Source organism: Primulina tabacum, chromosome 1, assembly GCF_025594145.1.
Source record: "Primulina tabacum isolate GXHZ01 chromosome 1, ASM2559414v2, whole genome shotgun sequence".
NCBI lineage: Eukaryota > Viridiplantae > Streptophyta > Magnoliopsida > Lamiales > Gesneriaceae > Primulina > Primulina tabacum.
The window spans coordinates 54494259-54519178 of NC_134550.1; the positions used below are offsets into that span (position 1 = coordinate 54494259).

Here is a 24920-nt window from a genome sequence, read left to right on the forward strand (position 1 = left end):
CGATGTAACTATTAATTAAATTTATACTCAGCGGCCGAGTTCATCATTTTAATTTTATATTTTATTAATATAATATAATAATTTAAATAAGAAAATAAATATAAAACAATGTCCACATTTGAATAAAACAATATTCATTTTTTTTAAGAAAGAAGATTTAAATTTAATTTTTTAATGGAGAATAATATATTTTTATTCAAAAATTAATTTCTGATACAATCTTTTTTTATCATTATCGATGGACTAAAGTGAAATTTGACAAATTATTAAGAGACTAAATTGATATTTGAATGGTTAAAATAAAAATAAAAATAAAAATAAAAGTGTGTGTTGAAATTTAAAAAAAAAACAAAAAATAAAAGTGTAATATAAGTATCATATAAGGATAAAATCGAAAAAAAACCGTTGATTATACAGTAATTATTATATGATCAACACTAAAAAATTTCGTAATACTAAACAAATATCAGGTCATGACAAGAAAAAATGAGGTGTTGAAACTTGAAAGGACTGACTTTGGACATTGTCTGACTTGATGTTCCAACAAACAAATTTGTCAGCGCCTTTAAACAAAACCGAATAAGATTGAATTTGTGGTCCTCCGTTTTTGGTGGAATCACCTTCTAGAAATCATATTAAAAAAATATTTTATTTATTTTTGCTTGGAGTGGAGATCAAGGCCACGCCGTAATTGCAAATCCTGGGCTACGTGTGCATTTCTAAAAATGGAGAAAATTGTTCTTTTAAAATTTATTTATATTCATTCACAATAAAATTAAGTTTTTTTACTTGTTTTCTAATTAAATCTTTGAGTATGTACGAATATATATTTACGTGAGATGGATCGATTTGATTTATATTTAACATGAAAGTTAAGATTTTTGATATATAATATTTTTTATCGATATATTCCGATTTATATCTTCGTTTTATAAAATAATAGTCCACATAAATATATCAGAATTTCCACAGACAAACATTGGTTTATCAACGCCAATTATAACACAAATACAAACTTGATATTTAAAATTTGAAACTATAATTTTTTTTAAAATGTATTGACTATAAAATCTCTTTCCCAATTCCTCGTATATATTTGCAACGAGAGAATTTGAAACTTACATATTTTTAGTTTCTACTCTTATCCAGTGATGCAAACAGTTGATATGGATTTCAAAATATTCGAGTAATTGGAATTCCGAGCTTTAAATTATTTTTAAAATGAATGTGAATTAGTTTAAATCCTGGAATTAGTGATTAAATGAAACACTTTAATGTAATAGGTTTGATTTTCTATTGGAATATATGAAAATGTTTAAAATGAACTTGGGAGGTAAGATATCATTTAATTTAGATAAATTAAATGAAAATAAGTTTCTTGTGAGACGGATCGACGCGATCCATATATATAATGAAAATCAATGTTTTGAAAGTAATATTTTTTTTTATAAGTCGGGTGAAGTCGGAGATTCATTTCATTAAATTGACATGTGAAATCATTTTATATTAGTTTTGTGTTCAAACAATTACTCAAATAATTTCATTTCGAAAATTTTAAGCCCAAATCCTCCGTCGATGGATTTCTAACTGTCTGCCAATAATTTAGCCAATCTTGGAAGCTTCTAACTATGAGACGAACCACCTTGCCCAGATTGGTAACGGATACGCCTCAGTGCTTGACTGCCGCCAGTCTGCCACACCTCCCACATTGCTATCAAGTTTGCATAACTCGTGACCAAGATCAACAGGCGATCTGGCAAGAATCTCGGCTCGAGAAAGAGCCCAAATTCTTGAAGAACGGTGATGCTGGACTCGTAAAGATGATTCCCACCAAGCCCATGTTCGTCGAGACCGTTGCAATTGGTGTTATCAAGAGCGTCGAGAAGAAATATCCCACCGGTGCCAAGGTCACCAAGGCTGCTGCCAAGAACGGAGCCAAGTAAAACGTTTGGAATGATTCTCTTTTATTGTCTTTGGTTGAATGCATTAGTCTCACTTTTGATTTATTCAGACAAATTTTCAGGTTTTGTAGTCGTTTGCATGCACTTAATTCATTTTGTTGCACCATTGGTTCTGGTTTTATACCCTCCGATCTCCTTCTGAATTGATCTCTTAGTTTCCTCGCCAGTCCTTTTCGGCGGCTTGTCGGACTACGTCCGAGGAGGCGTCGGTGAATACGGCTGTCATGTATCTTGATGGTTCAGCCAAGTTCTGATGGCTGACCAAAAGACGCTGCCCCTTTCTCAGACTTCCTAAGTGTTACTCAACTTCATAGAAAACACATACGGTTGGACGCTTTGTTTTAATGGGTTCGAAAACATTTGAGTATCGAGCAAATTAATTTTGCACGTGATGGATGTGGATTCAGGCACGGATGCAACACAGTTATTTATGATTTTGATATTTTATTTGGATAAAAAATATACGAAATTCTAACGTTTGTTCTATACCCTAAAATATAAACACTAAGAATTTCATATGAAAGCATTCCACAAACTACCATAAAGAGTTTTAGACTTCAAAAAAGTTAATTTTATTTAAATTTTATTATTATTATTTAGCCTTCCTTTGAACTCTTTCTACATTATAAACAGAAAAAGCATATTAAATTACAAAGGTACAAGTTCATGATTAAAAAATGAAAGTTTTTGTATATACATATAACATCTAAAAATAGAATAAATTATTAATTACCGTTCATGGTTGTTGATGAAGGTTTTTCTAATACATATACGTATTATAATGAATTCAATATTGCTAGTATAAATAAATATTCATCAACATAAAATCAAATTATAAAAATTTGGGGTATAAATTTATTTATACTAATATAATTAATAATTTGAGATGGAGAAAACGAGAAAGGGGCATTTTAGGAATTTTAATAATACCGATCTATATTATAATATTTTCAACAGGCAAGACTAGTTTTAAAAATAGAGATTTTATATGGGTTACTGAAACTAAATTCTCTTTAAATATATGATATATGAATATTATTAGCAAGAGATCATGCTAGAAACCTAAAACCGAGAAAAAAATGTAATCAAATAAATGTTATATGTTGGTTAGGAGTTCGATTCTTCTTAACATTTGGTTGGATAAGTATGTTGTATATTGTTGACCCAGTGCGATGTCAATAATTTAATTACCTCTATCAATACTTTCTCATACAAACATTATCACATAGAACTTGACCAATATGATTTTTTCGAGTATCTGCCTTATCTCATGTATTTATCAAGTGAATAATTATAATTAAAGTACCCACATGAAAATAGACCCACGAGTCAACACCAGCTTCTTGAAAAATTTTAAACAACAATAAGTCTGATTTGATGAGGATTTTGCATCTTCAATTTTTTATTCATTCTTGTATATGTTGGAAGATTGAATATTTATATCATTTACAAACATATTATTATCATCTATACTTATATTTTCTATAATTTAAATTATATCAACTAAAATATGAAATTTTAGTAAATTGTTAAAATAATAAGAAAAAAATTAAATATAAAATTAGCAAATTAAATATTATAGAAAGACAAAATATTATAAACAATTTATCATAACATCGTTATATTACAAAAATGACATTAATTATATATTAATAATTTTTTTCGTTCAATCCGACTAATATTATTCGATAAAAACATATTAGAATTATAAGTATAATCGAAAAATTACACATATATATTAATATAATCACATATTAACTAATATTATTCAATAAAAATATAATAAAATTATCGGTATAATATATATTACATAAACATATATTAATTTAACCGAAATTTGGATAAGATATATGTATTATTATTACCAAATTATTAAATATGGTAAAATATCCTTCCACACTCTCAGCCGTTCAGGTCCGATATCGGATTACCCGTCGATCCGCAGGAAATTGCCCTCACGAAGAAAAATCCATGGCGGACGAGCATTCCTAGCTTATCAACACCTTCGTACTGTAAATGGAGTGTCATGTACGGCGTCGTTTGCTACTGCTTTCTTCACACCTCAACCCTTCAGCACGAACTCCGTCGCCCGCTTGCCTTTCTACTTCCTCTTGCAAAAGCGACGAGGAAACCAATGGAGAGAGCGATTGTATTTTTTGCAAGATTATTCGGGGCGAAGCACCTGCTTTTAAGGTACGTATTTCTCAATTTCTTTTTATCTCGATTTCGAGTTAAATTTGTGTTCTTTTATGTGTTTCGCTGCGATTTTTTACTTTGAAAGTGTTGCAACCACTTGTGAATAGCTGAAGCATGAAATTGAAATCCAGAATTTGACAGGAAAGTGTTTGTAGGGTTCCCATAGGTTCTTTCATCCAGACTTTGGCGGGACATATATAAAAGAAGTTGCTAGTGTTTTTTATTAATTCATAAGGTGTCCAGGACGAAGCTGAAGCGGAACAGGGTACTCAGAATGTTTGACCTGATTGCGTTCGACTCCGTGATTTTTTTCGTTAATAGATTGAGTTGGATTTTTTATGTTCTTAGGGAAAGTTGTTGCTTGTGTTACCAGTCTCATGGAACTTTATAAAGGGAACATGCTCGCTTTAACCAATAATTATACTTCAAGTAGAATGATTTTTCGCGAACACCAGAACGGGTTCAACTGAGAACTAGCATCTTCAATTTATTGTTTGATCTTAGAATGTTTCTCTAAAGTTGTTACTTCATATGATTAGTTTTTTATTTATGTTTATTGCTCTTTGTTATCCTGTAGGTTTATGAAGATGATGCGTGCCTGTGCATTTTGGATACACATCCTTTGAGTCTTGGGTAAGGTATTATATGTTAAATCAGCTTAAATTTTTCCTCGGCCTTACATAATCCAGTTACAGTCTTATTCTTATATGGAATTGTGGTTATTTGTTCCATTAAAAGTTTGGATTTACATGAAACAATGTCATCATACTTTACAGTCTTATTCTTATGTACATTGTAATACAAATTGTTAACTTCATATTTACAAATTCTTCAGGCACTTGCTTATCATCCCTAAATGCCATTTTCCTTCATTGGATGTGACTCCTCCATTGGTAAGTTTTTCATGTATTCTTATATTTTTCGACATTGAGAGGAGACGTTACATGGCATTATTTTTTGTTTTCTTAAATTCTTTAAACGTGCAGTTGCTAAATAATAATGATAATAATGCATGAGATTGAAGATTTGTCAGGCTTCTCTGCATGAATAATTATTGTGAACTGCAGTTGAATATTTAACAGTGTGAACTTTAGTTCGATATAACTACGGTTTTTTAATTTTTCTCTTATTAATGTTTGTTCTGCCAAAATTTCTAAAAAAAGCGTGGTTGCCACATGTGATCCCATATAGTTCTTTTACTGCCATGTTGCATTTTGGTTTCTGTTTGAATTTATGGTTTCTGTATCTTACTTTTACTCTACATACTCAACCCTTTATAGAACAGTTGTTCAATTTACCTTTCACGCATTATTTGAAAATTTTCTGTGCTGTCAAATATTTTAAAATGCTTCAATCAATGCAAAAATATGTTCTTTTTGCTGGAATAATTTATCTCCATATTTAGCTGAGGTAGCTTGGTGATACTAGTTAACCACTTTTACATTTTGTTGTCTTATGCTTGTTCACTTGTTCTCCCAGTTGTCACCTTGACTTGTTCTAAAAATATTAATCCGGCCGTAAACATGATGACGATCCTAGTATATTTTGACATTGAGGTAATATCGTGTCATAGAGGTGCTGAATTGTGGGTGTCACTAACTTAAAATATCCTGATGCAGATTATAGGGGCCATGTGTTCAAAAGTGCCTATGATTAGCAATGCTGTCATGAAAGCTACTGGTTTTGGTATGTATTCTTGTCAACTTAGGCATCCTTTTGTTTATTTCTTTTCTGATACCGACACATCATTAACATCAGTGTCGTGGTGGTGATGGTTTTCTTGTTATTGGTGTCATCACTAATGTTTGTCTTACTGTTCAATGCCATTTATTTATGGGTTTGAGGTTCATTTTATGTAGTGATTTTTGCATATAGATTTTGGAGTATTTTTGCTGGAGGAGGGCCTTCACCTACTTACTGTATGTATATTGCACGAAGCGTACTTTGCTGAGATTTTGTTAGGATACTTTGTTCTGAACTTGAGGATTAATTGCAGAGCAGGTTGCTCCTGTGCTCAACCCTATTAAGTACTTGTTTCCTTCAGCCCTTTTGTCTTGTCCTTACAAACCCTACAGTAGCATCCTTTTTTTTCCTTTCCCTAGAGTAGCATCCTATGAGAATGAAAAGTGAGAGTTCAGGAAACCTAAAGAAAACATGAAGAGAATGGAAGAAAGCTGTGTCACGCTTGAGCGCTTGAAGATTTACTTGATGGTTATGATAAGTTGATTTCTTGATTTAGGAAGTTTTTAGTGGCGGAGCTTCACTTTCCAGTCACTCTACATTTTTATCAACAAAAGCATTATCTGGAATGTGCTGCTATCTGCAATCCAGAGGTTCTAAATTGTTCTAGTCTACACTACTTTGCACAAGACCTTCAATGATTGAGCAACTAGCATAATCAATATCCTAGCACCTAGAGTGGCTCCATACCAGATATCATGTTTTGTACGCATGATACACGTTTGTGCTCTTCACATTCTGCCAATAACAAAATGAAGTCAAATTTTGAATAATCGATCCTCCAGCTTCCAAGGTTATCTAACTCCGCTGTTAAATATGTGCGAAGATGAGTATATGATTTGAGCTTTTGAGTGTGTTTTCTAGTCTCTACAACACAAAATAACTTCGAGGCACTGGAATTTGCAAGCAAGTTCCAAAGATTTTTTTAGCTTTACTTCGATTTTTGTGCACACACCCCTTCTGGTGCTAGTGAACTCTACATTTATGATTCTTTAGTTTTCAATCAGGCCATTTAGCTCATTTATGATTTTTTAATTTTCAATCACGTTAGCTTTACTGATAACAACCAAGATTTTCCATGACATCCCTTAGAGTTGGTCTTTAAAATGATAAGAGGTTTGACCTCTTGTAAATCTTGTACAAGCACATGCCTGATTTCTGTTTCCTCGACGAATATAGGATATCATGAAATCTAGCTTTGAAGTGACGAGTCTTACCGTACGAAATTTTGGCAAGAACTACGAGTACTTTTCATAATCTATAATCAAAATAGCTTACTTTTTCCCGTACAAGAGTCTTGCAGGCAGGCAAGTATTTCTGTGTAGCATAGAACACGAGACAAGGTTAATTTAGCATATTGGTTTCTCCCATCATCTTAGTATCTCACCTCATTGTCACTTGTTTTTGCTTGACTATCGACACGGAGAGAACTGTCTAAAGATGTTTTAACCACGCAGATTCTTTCAACTTGCTTGTGAACAATGGTAAAGCCGCTGGCCAAGTGATATATCATGTAAGTTCTGATACCTAAAATTTTAATCAACTGTCATAGCAAAAGTGCAAAACAAAACGCGTTCATCTTTTACGTACCATGTTGAATTGTGATGAAAATACCGTGGAAAACTTTATTGGGAAATACTGTTAGAAACAATTTTTCCTAAAATTTTTTATGAGCTCATGGAAAATGGCGACCTATTGATAATATGCATATTTTAACAAATTTTGATACTCACTGTAATTTTATGTGGCATGACAAGTTCAGACACACATTCATATAATTCCTCGTAAATCACACGACTGCTTATGGACTTCTGAGGTAAGTGTTTTTCTTCCCTTCATGTTGCTACAAAATTCTTAGGCGAGCCAATTCTTAACAAGGATAAGCATTTACAGAGTCTACGAAGGCGTCCGTTGAAGATTGATCAAGAAGCTTCTCAACTTGCGGGTTGCATTCGCGAAAATCTATCTTCTTCGAATGAGTGTGAAGATAACAAAGGTCAGTCAACCAGCCTCGTAGGTAACTGAAGAGATCAATAGTTTTTGTGTTGATTGTATGATGTTTATATTGTATTATATATACACAAAAATATAGGATCCAATTATTTTTGCCTCCTTCATTGCCTACATGGTACAATTGAGTTTGCAATAAATATATTTTTTCTTGTATTTGATATTATTGTGAACTGTGTAAATGCGATCCGGAGTTAAATCGTTGAAGTCAACCAGCTTTATGAGACAAGTCAGCCATTCTTGTCGAGTAAAAAAAACAATTAATTAAAATGGTTGATAATATTATAAAATCAGATGACGTGTATTTTAATTATAAAAAATATAGTAAATATTGACTTCTAAGTTTTTTTATAGCACTAGCGGAAATATAGTTATTTTTTTAATGACATGGAAAGTGAAGCGTTGCTTCGTTAAACGAGTAGTTCTCAATTTGATATCACAATTCTTACATTGAATGTAAAATTTAGTTATTTGGAGTCAAGATTAAATATTTATTTATATTTTCAGGGATAAAATGATTTTGATTTTGTCGGAGAATTTCATATCAGTGTTCTAGCATAGATATTTACCAAAAAATTTCAAATATTTCCATTCAATTTTGAATCAAATAGATAGGATTTGAGATGATGATTTATAATAACTCCACTTGAATATTTCAATTTAAATATAACCTTAACGATATTAACACCAAGTTTCATGTTGTGTCATGTAAACAATAAGAACCAAACCTTTTTTTTTTAAGATTAGTGTCTCTTGTGATGTCATCATTCGAATAACTTTAGTTCCCTGACTTGTTCTAATACCGGTTAATACTATCATAATTGCAATTAATTAAGAACGGAAGCGTGTGTTGGCCCAAGCAGCAACAATTAATAAACATTGTATTATAATTTAAAAAAAAGACTAAGAAGAGACTAATAATTATAAATAAATTACCAACGGACTAGACTTTGAGCATGCCCCACGATTGTATAACCAAGTGACATTTCCAAGTTTATGCACAGCTTGATCTGGTTAGATATTTCAGTGTGACAAAAACTTATTGAGACGGTCTCACGAGTCGTATTTTGTGAGACAGATATCTTATTTGGGTCATACATGAAAAAATATTGATTTTTATGCTAAGATTATTACTTTTTATTGTGAATATCGATAGGGTTGACACGTCTCACAGATAAAGATTCATGAAACCATCTCACAGGAGACGTAGTCTTTCAGTGTTAGCTCGTCCTAATACTCTAATTTATCTTTTATGATTTTATTTTATATAATATTTAGAAGAGGTTTTGGTCTAACTACTCCTCCATAGGTTTTTCTATTTCTATTTGTACATGTATGTGTGTGTGTGTGTATATATATATATATATATATAAACACACACAGAGATCAATATCGTATTCCACTTGTTTGATAACAATTAAATAGTGAATAATAAAGAATGGAAAAAGCCATGACGAAATTGAATGAGAATTCTAATTGGCTAATAGCACTATCAAACATGGATATAGGTGGTCTGGCCATAGCAGAAACGGATTGTCATTAGCTTAGAACTTCCGATCCAAGTACAGCTTTGACGTGTTGTACCCGTCTTCCACCATCGCCACTCTACCTTCCAAATTTCAAACACAAGTTGGCCTGGTGGTAGTAAAATCAAGAAAGTTCTGGATAAATCCATTCCTCCTCCTCCTTTACAGCGGAATTTTGTTCTTCTTTGATTATTCACTTGATTTGTAATTGAGACAGAGAGGAACTACTTTTGTACGTCTGCGTGTTGCTTTTGCGCGTGGGTTTATATAGCGTTGAAGTTCTGTTTATATATCTACAAACTTGGTCAAGGGGGGAAGTTAAAAATGTCGTCGTTGGCGGCGAAACAGGCGGAGATACTCAGACAAGACGGGAACACGTGCTTCAAAAAAGATCGATTCGCCGCTGCCATTGAAGCGTATACTGAGGTTCTTTAATTTTTATTTTTACGTGTTCATCTGATGTTGTGGATCGACAGATATTCAATATTTATAAAAAATATTGATTTTTTCCCTGATCTTTTAGTTGATATTTTGTTTCTTGTGGTTGCAGGCTATAACGTTGTGTCCTAATGTCCCGGTATATTGGACGAACCGGGCTCTGTGCCATCTTAAGCGGAAGTATGCGAGATCAGTGCATTTACTGAAAATCTTTATGACTGTTAATTTGTTGGTTTTTTTTTTTTTTCCCAAAATCGTTTCTGTTAAAATATGTTGCTCTTATGTGGGGTTTTATGCGCATTATGGGTATAGTGACTGGAAAAGAGTGGAGGAGGATTGTAGGCGAGCGGTTGAGCTTGATCATCATTCTGTCAAGGTCTGGTTTACTAAATAATTTGTCAAAGCATGTCCGAATTCTGTTCGTGTTAATCGATTGCTAATGTTATCTACTATATTGGGATGTCTTGTATTCATTAATAGTTTTCCTGCATATACCAAGATTGCTAGTCCAGATATCCCCGAGGTTCCCTACCTTATTATCAAGGCATTGCTAAGGCTGCAAATTAATTGCCAAAAGGCCTAACTATAAACTGCTTGTTTTGATTGCATAACTTAATGCTACCTAGATGGGACCATATCGAGAAGTATTCTACTCATGAAATCGTTCCACATCTGTGATGGTGTTGTGAATTTTTCGTGCATTATTGTTTTCTGAGCATTTAAACACGAAGTCCGGTGATAACGGTCTCATGTCCCACTGACACGTGGATTTTTTAACAACAGGGTCACTATATGCTCGGTCTTGCACTGTTACAAAGGAAAGTATTCGCAGAAGGTGTCAAGAAATTGGAGAAGGTACTTGATGTTTACTTTTTTAGAGAAGTAACCCCGTGTGAAAAGTTTCACTTGGTAAATGAATGGATGCATGTGTGTCAAGAGTATCGCTTTCATCTTGGTGGTATCGTCATCTTTTGCCATTGAAGTCCAGCAGAAATTTAATATTCGAATAAAATATTTACTTGGATTTAGACTTTTGCTGTTAGATTTTTGTTGGGAACGATAGGTTGGTGGTGAGGATGGTTTCAAGTTTCAACCACTATCATAGCCAATGAGATATATGCATATGCTGGCAGCTTGGTTTTCACTGTCTTCCAAGTTCGTCGCATAAATGTAGTTTTAATGCTTGATACCAGTCCTACGTGATCGTGAAACTAATTGCTCAAACCTTACTCTTCTGAAAAAATTATCATATTGAAAGACGTTAAATGAAGGCAGTTGATACCTTTTTCCCTTACCACAAAGAGGAGTTTTTCATTGACCATCATGATATATGCAATTTTCCACCTGACTTTACAACTTTTACCTCCATACCATTAATTGGGATTCGTATCTGGGGGGTGTATCCAAATTATTTAGTTTGCTAGATGGAATAGGAAAAAGTTAATTTTTCCAGACTCCCTAAGATTGTATTATCTCTTCCGTGCTTCCAATCTTTGCTTCTTGCATGTTATGAGAAATGAAAGTGTATATGGGATCAGATTAATTTCATTTATGTTATGATTTTTCATTTATATGATTTAGTTGTGATTAGTTATATGAAGGATTTCCCATCATATTTACGACAAGATACTTTCACTTGTATAAAGGGATGATACTTGAACCATAAATTCGAAATGAATATAGTTTTAGCGCAATGATGGGCATTTTCTCGTAGACACAGGACTTTATAATTGAACCACGAGTGATTTTACTGTCCATTCTTTGTTTTTCTATTATTTAGTTGACGCAATTATGATAACTTTTTGTTGTCGTTCAATTGAAGATGAAACATCCTGTTTGTGCTTCTCTGCTCTCGATCTCTCTGATTTTAAATACAACATCCCAGAATAAAAGATTTTCTGCTTCAAGCCGAACACTTCAGTTCTGATTCTCATGTGTAACTTGAGAGGGACTGTCAAATGAAATCATATATTTTGGGACCAGATTTGATATAATTTAGATCAAGATATATCTTTGATATGATTTGATCCTGATTGTGTTCTAAATTAAGATAGATTAATTGAGTTATAGTCAGCATAGTCATAAATATAAATCTTTATGATCGAACTACACAATCCTCTTTTGAATATATTTTTACCTCTTAAAATTCAAGAAATGCGACATTTGCTTCTAAACTTCCAAGCAGATAGAGGCATGGGGCCTAGGGTCCATATCTTTTCTTAAATCATGATACAGACTAGGAACAAAAACTAATTTCTTGACTTCAATGACAAGTTATCCCGAATTACTTGTGTAAACCGGGACGAAATCCTCTGCTACATTTGGTATTCCAAATCGTGCTACAATTTGCTCAAACAAAATCTGCTTGAACGAATTAAAAATTAAAAGCATCAAACATTATATGTCAACATAATATAATAAATTACTGGCAAAACATTTGATTCATCTGTTTTTCTAAGAAAAATATCTAAAATAAGATTCACAATTAAAACAGTTTATTATTTATTTTTTTTAAAAAAGAGATGAATCAATTGCTTTGTCTTTGATCTATTGTATTTTGTTTATATATAATATTTGGTAATTTAATTTTTATTAATTCGTGTAAACGAGGACTGTTTGAGCAAATTGTTGCAAGGTTTGAAGCACCAAGTGTAGCAAACTATTTCGTCCTGTGTTAACCTACTTTCATATGCATCTATTGATGTGTTGACGTATAGTTATTATTTTTATTATTATTATTTTCCCGTACTTTGCATAATAAATGTCTTAATTCGGATAAGATTCATTCTCACATTAGTATCCAAGTACCTTGTCATCATATATAATCTCCCATTGCCAAAACTATTTATTTGATTGCGTTTATGGAGAAAGTTCTCGAGACTAGCACATAATTTCTGTATAATTTTTTCCATTGAGAAGGCTGTCTGTAAGCATTTGAAGTTTGTTTCTTGCGATGTTTTTTGTTATAAATGTGTTGAAATTAATATAGGCATATCTTGTGCTTTCGATACCTTTTCTGTTTCCTACATCTGGCATTGATTCAAACTTGTTCGATCATCCTGTAAAGTATTTATGTTCAGAAATGTACTTGGACCCCGTGTTCAATGTCTATGACTGGTGGTTGAAACCAAAGTCTTCATACACATGTCATCAGATCTGATTCACATTCGTTCAGCATATAGTAGTCCTAGCAATATCAAAGCACACTATAATGTAATAGCTCCTCTGCCAACATACTGGACCACCAATAAATGGATTTGGCAACAAATTAATTGCATGATTGTTGCACTTGTAATTTTAGTCGATACTCGATACGCCCACAGGATTCCCTATATTAATAATAGTCGATACTATTTGCTTTGTTATTATTCGATTATTTAGTATGTCGTGAAAAAGGAACTTGTTGAATAAACCAAATCTATCCAGTTTTTGTTGGTTATCAATGTCCTAGCTTATCTACCATCGATTTCAACTGCCAGCATGCAGCTCACTACCGGAAAACTCCTGTAGTAATACAAGACAAAACCAAGTAATATTTTGCTCCATGGTTGTGATATTTATAAATTTGCACTTTCTTTTTGTGGTCTTTGTTGGATACCAATATTAAAATCTTATCTCAACTTATTCTAATCCCTACCTGTTTGTATTCTCCTCCTTGTCAGCCTCTTAAACTTCGATTATGACGTACCTGAAAACAATTTTCCTTGGCGGTCTTGACACATCACCATTTTTTTGAAAATCAAATATCTCCGATGATCAGGATAATGTCTAAGTGTTTGTATAATTTGAGAGTATGGAGGTGTGAAATGTGGAAAGGGCGCATCTAGCTTGCATTTGGTGGAGATCACATGTCTTAGTGAAGCAGGATTTAAAAGATTTTCTACATAACAGATATGGAATAATTGTTTAGTTTGTGCCATGGTGCAATTTTTTGGTTTTGGGCTGTGGCATGGATATATTTATCCCATCCAGGGTCCATTAATTGTGATGTGTATGTGAGGTGATAATTGATTATTACTTTATCAGACCAGGACATAAGAGCGGTGCTGGTGAAAGTTGGTGAATGTCATGACGATGGTGGTTACTTGTGTCGGTGCTAGATATTTGAGTGGTGCTTTTGGTAGTATTTGAAGAGATATTAATCAGGAACTACGAGAAGAAAGTGCACTAAGAGTGAGGTTGAGTAAAGCATTTACAATTTCTTTGAAATTGTCCAAATGTACAAGAGCTAAGGACTTTTGTCTTTTTAAGTGCCCAGGACAAACATGCCTTGTGATGGTTTCCTGTATGGTGATCATCTTATGATAGGTTCCTCGGTTTTTTTTCCAGGCAAACTAAACTCCCCGTGTGCTTGCTGCTTGTTTTACCTTTTACACGGTAATTGTAAACCGATTTGGTGTGTTAGATATTTTTTTTACCTTACATACCTTTTTATGTGGTTCATAGTAATTGGATGCCAAAGTCTGTTGTAAATTGTTCCTTTTTGTGTATTATATTTGTATGGATGTTAATCAGCAGTTGTCTCGTGATCCCATCGTATTTATGCATGTGGGCCTGAAAAATGTTTGGGATATCATTAGCTGGATGCAATTGTGGCATCTTTGTATTGTAATCCTTTTTTGTTGAAAAAAACACCTGAAGTTTGTGGTAGAGGAGGATATATTTTAGAATTTTATGTTATGTTCGATGTAACATAGGCATTGGACCTTGGTAGGGGTGCAAACCCGAATGGATATATGGTAGAGGAGATATGGCAGGAGCTTGCAACAGCAAGGTACCTGACATGGGAACATGAAGCTACCGAGCGTTCTTGGAACCTTCAAAACTTAAGGTAATATTGTTCTCTTTTCTGTACGCTTTCTTTTTAAAACTTGTTTCACGTTCGCATTGTTCCCTTTTGTCTTTGGTGTTTTGAATTGCTTACCTTATACTACATTGTTGAATTGCTTATGACTCAGAGAAGCATGTGTGGCAGCTCTGAAGCAGAAACAGTTCCTTGATACTTCTGATACGGAAGGTTTTGTGGATGAAAATGCCAAGTCTAATCTAGATCAACTCGAAGCTCTGGGCAGCGTTTTTGACGAAGCTGCTGAAAATGACACTCCAACTGAGGTAACCATCATGGTCCCCCCATGTGTAGCTTGTTTCCCTCGCTTGGCTCTTCTGAAACCATTGTATTATTTCAGCTGCCAGATTATCTTTGTTGTAAAATTACTTTGGACATATTCCGTGACCCCGTGATTACTCCATGTGGGATTACATATGAGAGAGCAGTGATCCTTGAACATCTGCTGAAGGTAGTGCATTTCTCATATATTTTCTTAGTTAACAGTCATGACTGCCATATAAATTCATCGAATTACCTTCCGACTTCGTCCCCTCTTAGGTGGGCAAATTTGATCCCATCACCCGGGAACCGCTTTATGCTTATCAGCTTGTACCAAATTTGGCCATAAAAGAAGCTGTAAGAGCATATCTGGAAAAGCACGGGTGGGCTTATAAGACGGATTGACATTTTTATTATTTGTTCGAGTTTTGAAATAGATGTTTGACTGTTGTACGTTGCCGAGGCAAAGTATATGAGAACACCCATAACTTTGTTGGTAATTGCAGTCAGCACATAAATTCCTTGCTCCCAAAGCATGCAGTCCACTATTTTTGAAGCACATTAGCGCCATATGATCCATCTTTCGAAATATGTACATTGTCTACAATCGAAACTAGTACATTTTTGTAAAAGACTTTTCCCCTTGTAACATCATCGTTTGATGATTTCTGCTGCCAATTTGGAAATACAAAAGGTTTATTTCGCGTGTTTCGCTTTGCGACGTTTGTTATTTGAAAGTATGTGTTTACCTAAGCTGGTTGATAGTCTATTACAGTAGTTGAAACTTGATCATACATATTAAATTTATTTTTCACCTTCAATGTTTCACTGTAAACCCATAAATTTCTTCTCAGAAAGCAAGTATGTTGGGTGCAATAATTGTCTCTACTTGGTAGAGCGATCGAACCGTGGTGTTTGAGCTGCTGTGCGGTTTAAAAGATTTGAGTTGCACCATTACCACCAGCTATAGTTTTTGGTAAAGCGGCAAGCGCTCGGTCCTATAAAGTAGTTAACATCAAGACAACTACAATAATTGAATCAAACTAAAAATTCAGGACAGAGACATTAGCACATTGCCATAACTATTGATCTCTCTTCTGAATAATGGACTCTAATGTCTAAATCCTAACATAACCCCAACCGTAAGACATGAACAAATAAAGCATGTCTTCTTAGGTACATGAAAAGATAAGGAAGGCTTCCCATATGGTAGGTAGTTCACCTAAAATCTATATCACAATTTACGACATAATTAGTATTTATATTTAAAATATTTTTTAATATATTATTAACTTGAATAACATATGATCACGATTTTTCCAATCATTCCCATTTGAAAATTAAATTTTCCATTTTTATTTCTCGTAGAAAAATGTTATGGCACGAATAGACTCATGATATATTATTTTGGTAAAAAAAATTATACAAATAACCTATTTTAACAACAAAATAGTACTTTTATCATATAGAACAATATCATATAGCTGTTGAAGTATTATTCGAGATGTAGAAAAATATATTATTTATATGTATTGTAGGAAAAATTATTTTTTTTAATAACAAAGTGTTTTTAATAGAAATTAATTACTAAGAATGATTTAAATTAAAACTTACAAATATTTTTGAAATCCAAGAATATATGATGGAAAAGAGAAAATATGGGAAAGAAATTTCACATTTCAAAATTGTGTAAAAAATTAGCTAGCTGATTAATAAATTCTAACATCATTTAATATTTTAAATATTCAAAACATTTTAAATTTTAAGCTAATTAATTATAAATAAGTCTTAAGTATATTATTATGTAGTATACAAACAAATATTAAAATGATACTGAAATAAATGAAGGAAAAATATAATTGTGTTGTTGGATTACATGAATAAAATGGAAAAACATTTATTAGGTTATGATAGGGTGTATTTATAACTTAAATTAATAAAAAAAATTAATAATAACTTGAAAAATAGAACAAAGAACCAAGTGCCGCACTCACACGTGGTAGACCCCTACTGTTTAGCAAATCATAAATTGACATTTAATTCCCCCAAATCATTCAATCAAGAAACAATTGTTGTCAAATCATTTTTCTTGTCAATTATGTTGGGAGTCTTGGAGACTTGACAAACTATGTGTACAAAAGGTTGAGTTTTTTCTCAGATTGCGACTGATTTATTTTCAAAGTACAAATAATATTTTTACTTAAAAGTTGAATTCTCTCCCACAATATTTACTCAAAATTTATGGTAGCAAAAGGGGGATGGACCACAAAACAAGAGAATAATGGCCAAATTCTATCTTCTTCTAAATGTTTCCAAAATCCAATCTGGAATCACTCAGTCCTTCAATTATGAATCACAACATCATTATGCTTCGTGTTTGTTTTGGATTCATCCCCCAAATACAAATCACATCAATCAAGATCAAAACAATTCCAACCATCAATAATGCAAAACAAAATATCCCCTTTCCATTTTCCAAAGAAAAAAAATAAAGAAGAGAAATCGAGAAGTCCATTAAAATAAAGAAGCAAGTTGCATCTTTTTCTCTATAATAATCGAGCATTCTGATTCGAGTCACATCACGGCGTAAGTTTTTCATGGACTATACACTATCAAGAAAGATTCCAAAAAAGTGGGATCGAATCCAAACCAACTATTAATGCTTCTTACATTGTATTGATTTATTAGAAAAAGTTGTGGAAAAGCCCTTCACTGAATTACCAACAATCAAATAAACAATCTGTGCCTGAACCAACATAAGATCGCTTTGCTTAGACTAGAAACTTTAACAGTTCACCCAAAACCATGTGCATCAACAAAATTTATAGATAAAGCATCCCATCGTAGTATTCACAATACTCGCCGTAAAATTAAGATCAAACCCTTGTTTAGATCAAGAATATGCATACACAAGGAAGATTGAAACTTGCAAAAACGACCATAAGATACCTTAACTTTTATGATGGCGAAGAATTTACAGGATACGTGTGCTCGAAAGACTTGATCAATCATGATGTATGGGTGAGATTGATGGCCCTGTTTAGTTTCTCGAGTATGCCACCGGCTTTTCTTTTGGCCCTCGAAGTTCCATTTTGAGCAAGATGTGATATTGTACCGAACACATTCTCTTCGTCTTTTATTTCTTTCCACTTGGATCGATAACTCAAACATATGGTGTACAGGATGGCGATGCAATTCTCCTTATTTCTAGCGCAAGACGTCTCCCTGATTATGCTGAGCAAGCATGGGACGGCCCCGAGTTCTGCCATCTCCTCTATCGCTTTTTGATTGGTCGCTAGCATAGCGAGGATGGAGAGTAACTCATCAACGTGCATTCTACTCTTGATCTTTTTCAAGATTGCTCGTACCGCACCATCTCTCACGGCTCTCAACTTATTCTCATGAATGATGCACAGATTGAAAATGGCTGAAGCAGTATCCCTCAAAGTTAAGGAATGCTCTTCATTTAATAGATCGATTAGAGGTTTTAAGGCACCCGATTTTCCGATCAACTCCTTATTCGAGTCGAGGGCGGACAATGTGAAAAGGGCTGCAGCTGCATTGCTCCTTGTTTCTATTGTTCCGGACCTCAATGCATCCATGAGGAGAGGAATCACCACAGGCGTTTCGGCAACAAGTTTCTTGTTGTTGTCATGAATTGAGAGATTCAAAAGGGTGGTGATCAAATCTTCTTGGAGTTCCAAATGAAACTCGGTCTGGGACTTGCTTTTGGAGAGTGGAGATAGCAACTGAGGTATGAAATCAACAGATTCACAGAAAAGTGCCCTGAATGAAGGCATTCGTTTGGTCAACAATCGCAATTCTTTGGCGGCTTCTTTTTGGTCAGATGCCGAAGAAGACATTTTCTCGAGCAAATAGATGAAATGAACTCGATCAGCTTCGGTCAACACCTCCTCATCGGTATACTGAACAGAGTCTGGCATTTTGATCCCATGATCCTTGCACCATTGTGCTATCATATCTCGGATCAAATGATTGGGCGTCAGTATAGTGTGTGAGAGTACTTGATGAGTAATAGGGCATGTCCGATTCCCAGATTTCAGCCATTTCTGAATAAAGGGCCGATCATAGGTCTGCCAGATTCGTTGGGAATATGTCAATAACAAAGATAAAACATAACTGGGAAGAAAGTGTATCAATAAACTCCAAGAACAACGCCTATGGATCCCCAAAAATGAGAAGATTAACAAAAGGATCTTCAAAAAAACTGGAAAAAAGGACTGATCGGATGAATATCAGTGCACAAAAAGAAAAACCAGCGGTGCATAAAGGAATATTTTAAAAAAAGAAAAAGAAAGGAAACTCGAGCATCGATAATCTTCAGCAAAAAATTAAAGCACGAGCTCAGGCAAAATCATTCGTCAAAACGGATATATTCAACAAAATTCTGCATTTTCCCATTTGCATTCATAAAAAAATGTCGCGTAACGTATAATTTACTCATGAAGTAAATAGTAAATACCTGTCCAGTGGCAACAATCACAGGATCCCTCACGAGTTCCTTCGAAAGTGGGCACTTAAACTCCTCCGGCACAGCCCCATTATCGAATCGTTGATAGTGAAGCTTCAAAGAAACGGATTTCTTCAATTTCAGTTCCTTCAAATCACAAAGCATTTGTTGGGCTCTGTCGATTGCATCTAAATTAACATCATCCTCATCCACCATCGCCCTCACCAATTTCTGCAATTCTTTCTTTAATTCCATTGCCTTCTCCACCATCGTCGGATCCTTCTCAAACACACCACTCTTCGCCATCACCCTCTTTTTCTTTCAACAACACCACCAAATTTATATCGCTCGGAATGGGATTTCCACCGTTTATTTGTAATCCAAGTATCCCATATGATTTGATTCAAATTTCAGACAAGGTATGTGCCATGTCCGAGTGAAGTGAGAAACAAGAATTAAGGGAAAAAGGTTGGAGTTAAGAATTACGTGTAGTGTGTGTGGTGCGTGTAAATGTAACATTGAGGTGGATCGGGTCCACGGAGCTACGCAAGCAGAGATCCATGGCGAGACAGCTGGCAAGCAACGCGGAAGAGAAACTCCAAAGGGTTCCTCTACTTTTTTTTACTCATTATTTATTTTTCTTAATAATCCCACCGCTCTTGCAATCAATTAGCCAGCTTTCCCTTTTATTTCAAAAAATATATATTATGAGTTAATTTAAGTTAACAAAATATCATATTTGTCTCAAGAAAAATTATATATATATATATACACACACACACATTTTAATACATCTTTTGTAAGACAGTTTTACAGAAGATTAGGTATCTTATAAGACGGTCTCACGAATCTTTATCTGTTAGACGAGTCAATCCTACCGATATTCACAATAAAAAATAATATTCTTAGCATAAAAAATAATATTTTTTCATGGATGACTCAAATAAGATATCTGTCTTACAAAATACGATCCGTGTTAACGTCTCACACAAATTTTTGCCTTCACACAATTATATGCACGAGCCGTAATATTTTTTTATATATTATGCGGGGTTGTAAATTTTATTATAATTTTTGAAGTGATATTTTGTTTATTATGAGATTAAGCTTTATTTTGTTTCAATTAAAAAAAATATAAATTATTGGCATTGGCATCAAGGCAGCTTTGCATGTGGGATGTGGATTGAATTATACATATGATTGTGGTTTCATTATGAAAACTGAAATCATATATTAGATTTGAAATTATTATTATTACTATTATTATATAACGATGACAACGTGCGAGTTTAATGCCATACAAATTTACTCGTGGTATTCAAGTCATGAATATGCCTGACAGGTGATATATATTGTGATATTCTTGTCTCACATTTTAAAAATTAAATATTTAAATTGAGTTTATAATGAGCTTACAATTGACTTTTATATCAATTTGAGTAAATAATATCGTAAAAGCGATAACAAATACGAAGTAGTTGCTATAAGGGCCCATTGTGAAGTCTCGCAGGCGTGGGGCCAGGCTCAGGGCGTGACAGAATGGTATTTGAGCCGGTCACTAGCAAGAAACACAGAGAAATAAGTGTTATGCGGGGCAAAGTGCTACGTGCATGAGAGCCACCTCTTGAACAAGCGGGGCAAAGTGCTATATGACAGGAGCCACGCCACCTCTTGAATCTGTAGGAGCCACTTCTAGATTCTCGGCGCTGGTGGATCGAGTTGTCAGGCCGCATCGAGGACGTCGCATTCTGAAAGATAGGTGATTGTGATACCCTTGTCCCACATCTTAAAAATAAAATATTTAAAATGAGTTTATAATGAGTTTATAATTGACTTATATAGCAACTTGGGTCAATCATTTTCGTAAAAACGAGGACGAATACGAAGTAGTTGCCATAGGGGCCAATTGTGCAGTCACGCAGGCGCAAACCCAGGCTCAAGACATGACATATACAATGTTATTATATAAACCGATCGAGTTCTTGAATTAAGTTAAAACTTGAACAAACGGACCATTCTACTAGATATGGATAGATCTGATATAATTCAGATGCTTCTTAAAACATCTAATATTTTGTGTTATTATAGAATTTGTGTTGTGATATTATAGAATTGGCATCTTACATGAGCATTTCGAATCAGGTTTTTAAAAATTTTCATTATGAGACAATTTCATATATCTTTATTCATGAGATGAGTTAATTCAGTTTATATTTACAATAAAAATAATACTTTTGACATAAAAAATAATAAAAATAACTCAAATAGATATATATCACAAAATTAATTTATAAAATCGTTTTAAATGAGTTTTTATGTTAATGTTATCATCATGTATAATTTTGTACGGTAGGCCTCCACTGAAAAACGTGATGATTAGACTGCCATTTTAAAACATGATTAGACTTAAAACATGATTAGACTACAATTCATGTTTTAAAATATATTAATTGTATTGACATATTGTTACCATTAATTAAATGACTGGACCAAATGTAATAGGCCATTAGTCAATTATCGATTAATTAACAATAAAAAAAATATTTTATTACTTTAGTAATTGATTGACGAGGAAGTGGGTTGTTGGAACATGAATATAGTACCATGTAGTTCTAGTTTAATTTCTAAAATCTCCATTCTCACATATTTTACATTTTGATTCATGTATGCATGTAGTCATTTGTGTTGGAGCATTCATGTCTCCACTTCCTTTTACATTTTCTCCATTCAAAAAATCAGAGAGATAAACGTAATAATAGTTGGATTGGGAATTTAGAAACCATTAGGTCGTCAATATATATATATATATATATATATATATATCGTGAAATCGTCTCATAAAAGTCCTACTCATTGAGAAAATACACACATGTGTATAATAGATTAATTAATAATCTCCTTGTATTTGTAACATGATATTAGATACGAATAAAATATTCAATTTCTTGGAACCTAAGACACGATATTGGATTCTTAAACCCACGAAGGCCTGGTCAAACATCCACTAGACAAACTAACACGTTTTCGAATTATAAAAAATAAATAAAAGAGAATATCCTTTAGTACTAAGATAAGAAAGTGAAATCACCATAAGCTATTTAAATCTTTTTAATTAAACTATTGAGAAGATATGGGATTAAATATATATTGGACAAAATCAAATCCAAATAATCACTAACCTCCACCTCCACTTTGTGTCTCTATTCTTCACCTCCTCCGATCACCAAGAGCCGCAAACAAAGATGGAATAAGAAGGAAAAAGCAAACAAAAATCATAAATTAGAATTATGTGATGGATTCTAATTTGTTCTTAATTTATTTTTCTTTTTCTTTTTCGGAATTCTGATTGTTACATTGTAATAAATATATAAAGAATTTGTCGCAAGATAAAGAAGAAGAAATAGGTAGGAAGTAATATGCCATTTGTATGATGCTTTTGGTTTCAAATAATATTTAATAATACTGAGGAAATAAATTACAATTTTGAAATAATAAATTATTTTTAAAAAAAAAACACACACACACATTTTGTCACAGATGTTGAGAACCTGCAATCTTCTAAAACAGTTGCTTCATCCACTAAATTGTATAATTAAAATTTTGACATTTTAAGAATAAAAAAAATATTAAAAAAAATTCACAAAAAATAATCACCAATCTCTATTTTTTGATAGATAAAAATAAATATGGAAAAACACCAAACGTTTGCCAGCCGCCAGGTGCCTGCCACGTGCTATAAGGGCGATAATTGGTCCACGTGGCCCTATCGGAGCCGTTACGAATAGAATAATCCAACGGATATGCCTTATGCTGCAAGAGGTATGTACTTTCCCACCAGTTCAATCTTTATCCGTGCAATCTCCATTCTTTTTAATTTTATTATAAATATAGAATATTCTTTCGTAAATTCCTCGGCATTATCTGCTCGTAAATTATTTTTATAAAAGAAACTCATAGTCGGAAGCTTAAGATCGGTGTTTCTTCAAGAAAAAGCAAGAAGCTTAGGTTCATTTGAAAGCATGTACGCGAGAATGAAGAGAGTGACTGACCCGTTGGATGAGAGGGTGAAGGCCAGGATCGTCGGCCGGGATGAATTTGATCTGGGTTACGTGAGCAGCGGGAGTGAACACAGCGCTCACGACGGGGATGACGTCATCTCGCTGACTCTCTCCGGTCTTTTCTTTGGTTTCAACGGTGACGCCGGGGATTTGGCTCTGGATGGTACTGAAGTCTCTGAGCATAATGCCGAACGTGTTTCTGATTCGAATGGCGTGAATGTGGATTTGATTGAGCCGATCCTGCGGGATCAGAGGGATTTGTTTCAGGAGGCGCTTTTGAGACATGTTATGAGTGCTCTGCAGGTGTTCGCATGCGTGAAATCTAGTAAACAGACTACGCAGAGAAATGTGATGGCGTTTTTGAGAAATTTCGGTTATAATGTGGCGATTTGCAAGACCAATTGGGACAGCTCCGGCGGTCTCTCTGCCGGAAACCATGAGTTCATCGACGTCATCCGGACGGAACAGAACATGAGATACTTCATCGAGTTGGATTTCGCTTCGGAATTTGAGATCGCGAGACCTACGGAGTCTTACGACCGTATACTGAAATGCTTACCGGCGATATTCGTGGGAACCAGCGATATTTTAAAGCGAATTCTCAAGGTCATGAGCGACGGTGCTAAAAGATCTCTGAAGTGCAGAGGCCTCCTCCTGCCGCCGTGGAGGAAACACCGCTTCATGCAGAAGAAATGGCTGGGAAACTACCGCCGGACAACCAATATCTTCCCGGCATCGTTTTCCTCTCCTTCTCCGGTGAACCAACGTAACTCAGTGAAGTGCCGTGCCGTCGGTTTCGACGCCGGTGTCAACGGCGGATGTGTGCTGTTACCCGCGACAGCCCGTACCCGTTGATTCGAATTAATTTATGAGTAAAATTTCGTCGTTTTGTGTGCATATGTTTATCCATTGTGTGTGTACGCGGCAACTGCACTTAGTGTACATGTCGGCGCAGGTTAGCCTCGCGTCACGTGTAAATTGAGAAACCATACAAGAATGGTTGTTTTATGCTGCATCAATGTGGTTAATTGGTTAAATGTAGACATTTGGATTATTAATTAATATATATTAATTTTTATAAAAATACTTCACTTAATCTCATGATATTAGAATAAGAATAAAAATACTTTTAATAACTCATGTAAAAACCACAATTTTGTCAAAGTAATACGACGGTTCGAGCCTTATAATGAATAATATTAAACTAGTTTATTTCATAAAAAGTTGGTTAAATAGAGTAGGTTTCTAATATGTGTATATCTCATAAATATTTTTTCTTGCTATGAATCAATACTTTCATACTTACAATAAAAATAATATTTTAATTTGTAATACAAAATTGATCAGATATATCGTTTCAAATGAATTTTTGTAAACGAAATAATTGTATTAAAACATTGAAAAGGGGCTATT

The 24920-nt window shown here is 33.8% G+C and overlaps 4 protein-coding genes and 1 long non-coding RNA gene across 6 annotated transcripts; 3 read left to right on the forward strand and 2 right to left on the reverse strand.

The window, feature by feature from the left end:
- The first annotated feature begins 3823 nt into the window (after positions 1-3823).
- Positions 3824-8063, forward strand: LOC142550440 (adenylylsulfatase HINT3). The gene is made up of 7 exons (XM_075659557.1): positions 3824-4154; positions 4735-4790; positions 4993-5050; positions 5777-5843; positions 7355-7410; positions 7660-7713; positions 7791-8063. The coding sequence occupies exons 1-7, from the start codon at positions 3978-3980 to the stop codon at positions 7920-7922; spliced, it is 600 nt and encodes a 199-aa protein (XP_075515672.1). The 5' UTR covers positions 3824-3977; the 3' UTR covers positions 7923-8063.
- A 1285-nt stretch (positions 8064-9348) lies between these two features.
- Positions 9349-15690, forward strand: LOC142550456 (E3 ubiquitin-protein ligase CHIP-like). Of its 2 annotated transcripts, XM_075659558.1 has the most exons (9): positions 9353-9545; positions 9651-9859; positions 9984-10051; positions 10184-10247; positions 10655-10726; positions 14569-14702; positions 14830-14983; positions 15058-15168; positions 15258-15690. In XM_075659558.1, exons 2-9 carry the CDS (start codon positions 9758-9760, stop codon positions 15381-15383), a joined length of 831 nt encoding a protein of 276 aa, XP_075515673.1. In that variant the 5' UTR covers positions 9353-9545; positions 9651-9757; the 3' UTR covers positions 15384-15690. The 2 variants fall into 2 exon arrangements, with proteins under 2 accessions (XP_075515678.1, XP_075515673.1); XM_075659563.1 differs by having other exon boundaries at positions 9349-9859; positions 14586-14702.
- Positions 11330-14562, reverse strand: LOC142550477 (uncharacterized). The gene is made up of 2 exons (XR_012821387.1): positions 11824-14562; positions 11330-11786 (listed from the first exon to the last, which is right to left on the reverse strand). It is a non-coding gene; the product is annotated as an uncharacterized LOC142550477 (long non-coding RNA).
- A 1982-nt stretch (positions 15691-17672) lies between the features above and the next one.
- LOC142550486 (U-box domain-containing protein 9-like) lies at positions 17673-20075 on the reverse strand. The gene is made up of 2 exons (XM_075659572.1): positions 19462-20075; positions 17673-19072 (listed from the first exon to the last, which is right to left on the reverse strand). Exons 1-2 carry the CDS (start codon positions 19753-19755, stop codon positions 17987-17989), a joined length of 1380 nt encoding a protein of 459 aa, XP_075515687.1. The 5' UTR covers positions 19756-20075; the 3' UTR covers positions 17673-17986.
- A 2354-nt stretch (positions 20076-22429) lies between these two features.
- On the forward strand, positions 22430-24552 carry LOC142519799 (uncharacterized). The gene has a single exon (XM_075622825.1). The coding sequence runs from the start codon at positions 23469-23471 to the stop codon at positions 24360-24362; it is 894 nt and encodes a 297-aa protein (XP_075478940.1). The 5' UTR covers positions 22430-23468; the 3' UTR covers positions 24363-24552.
- The last annotated feature ends 368 nt before the right edge of the window (positions 24553-24920 follow it).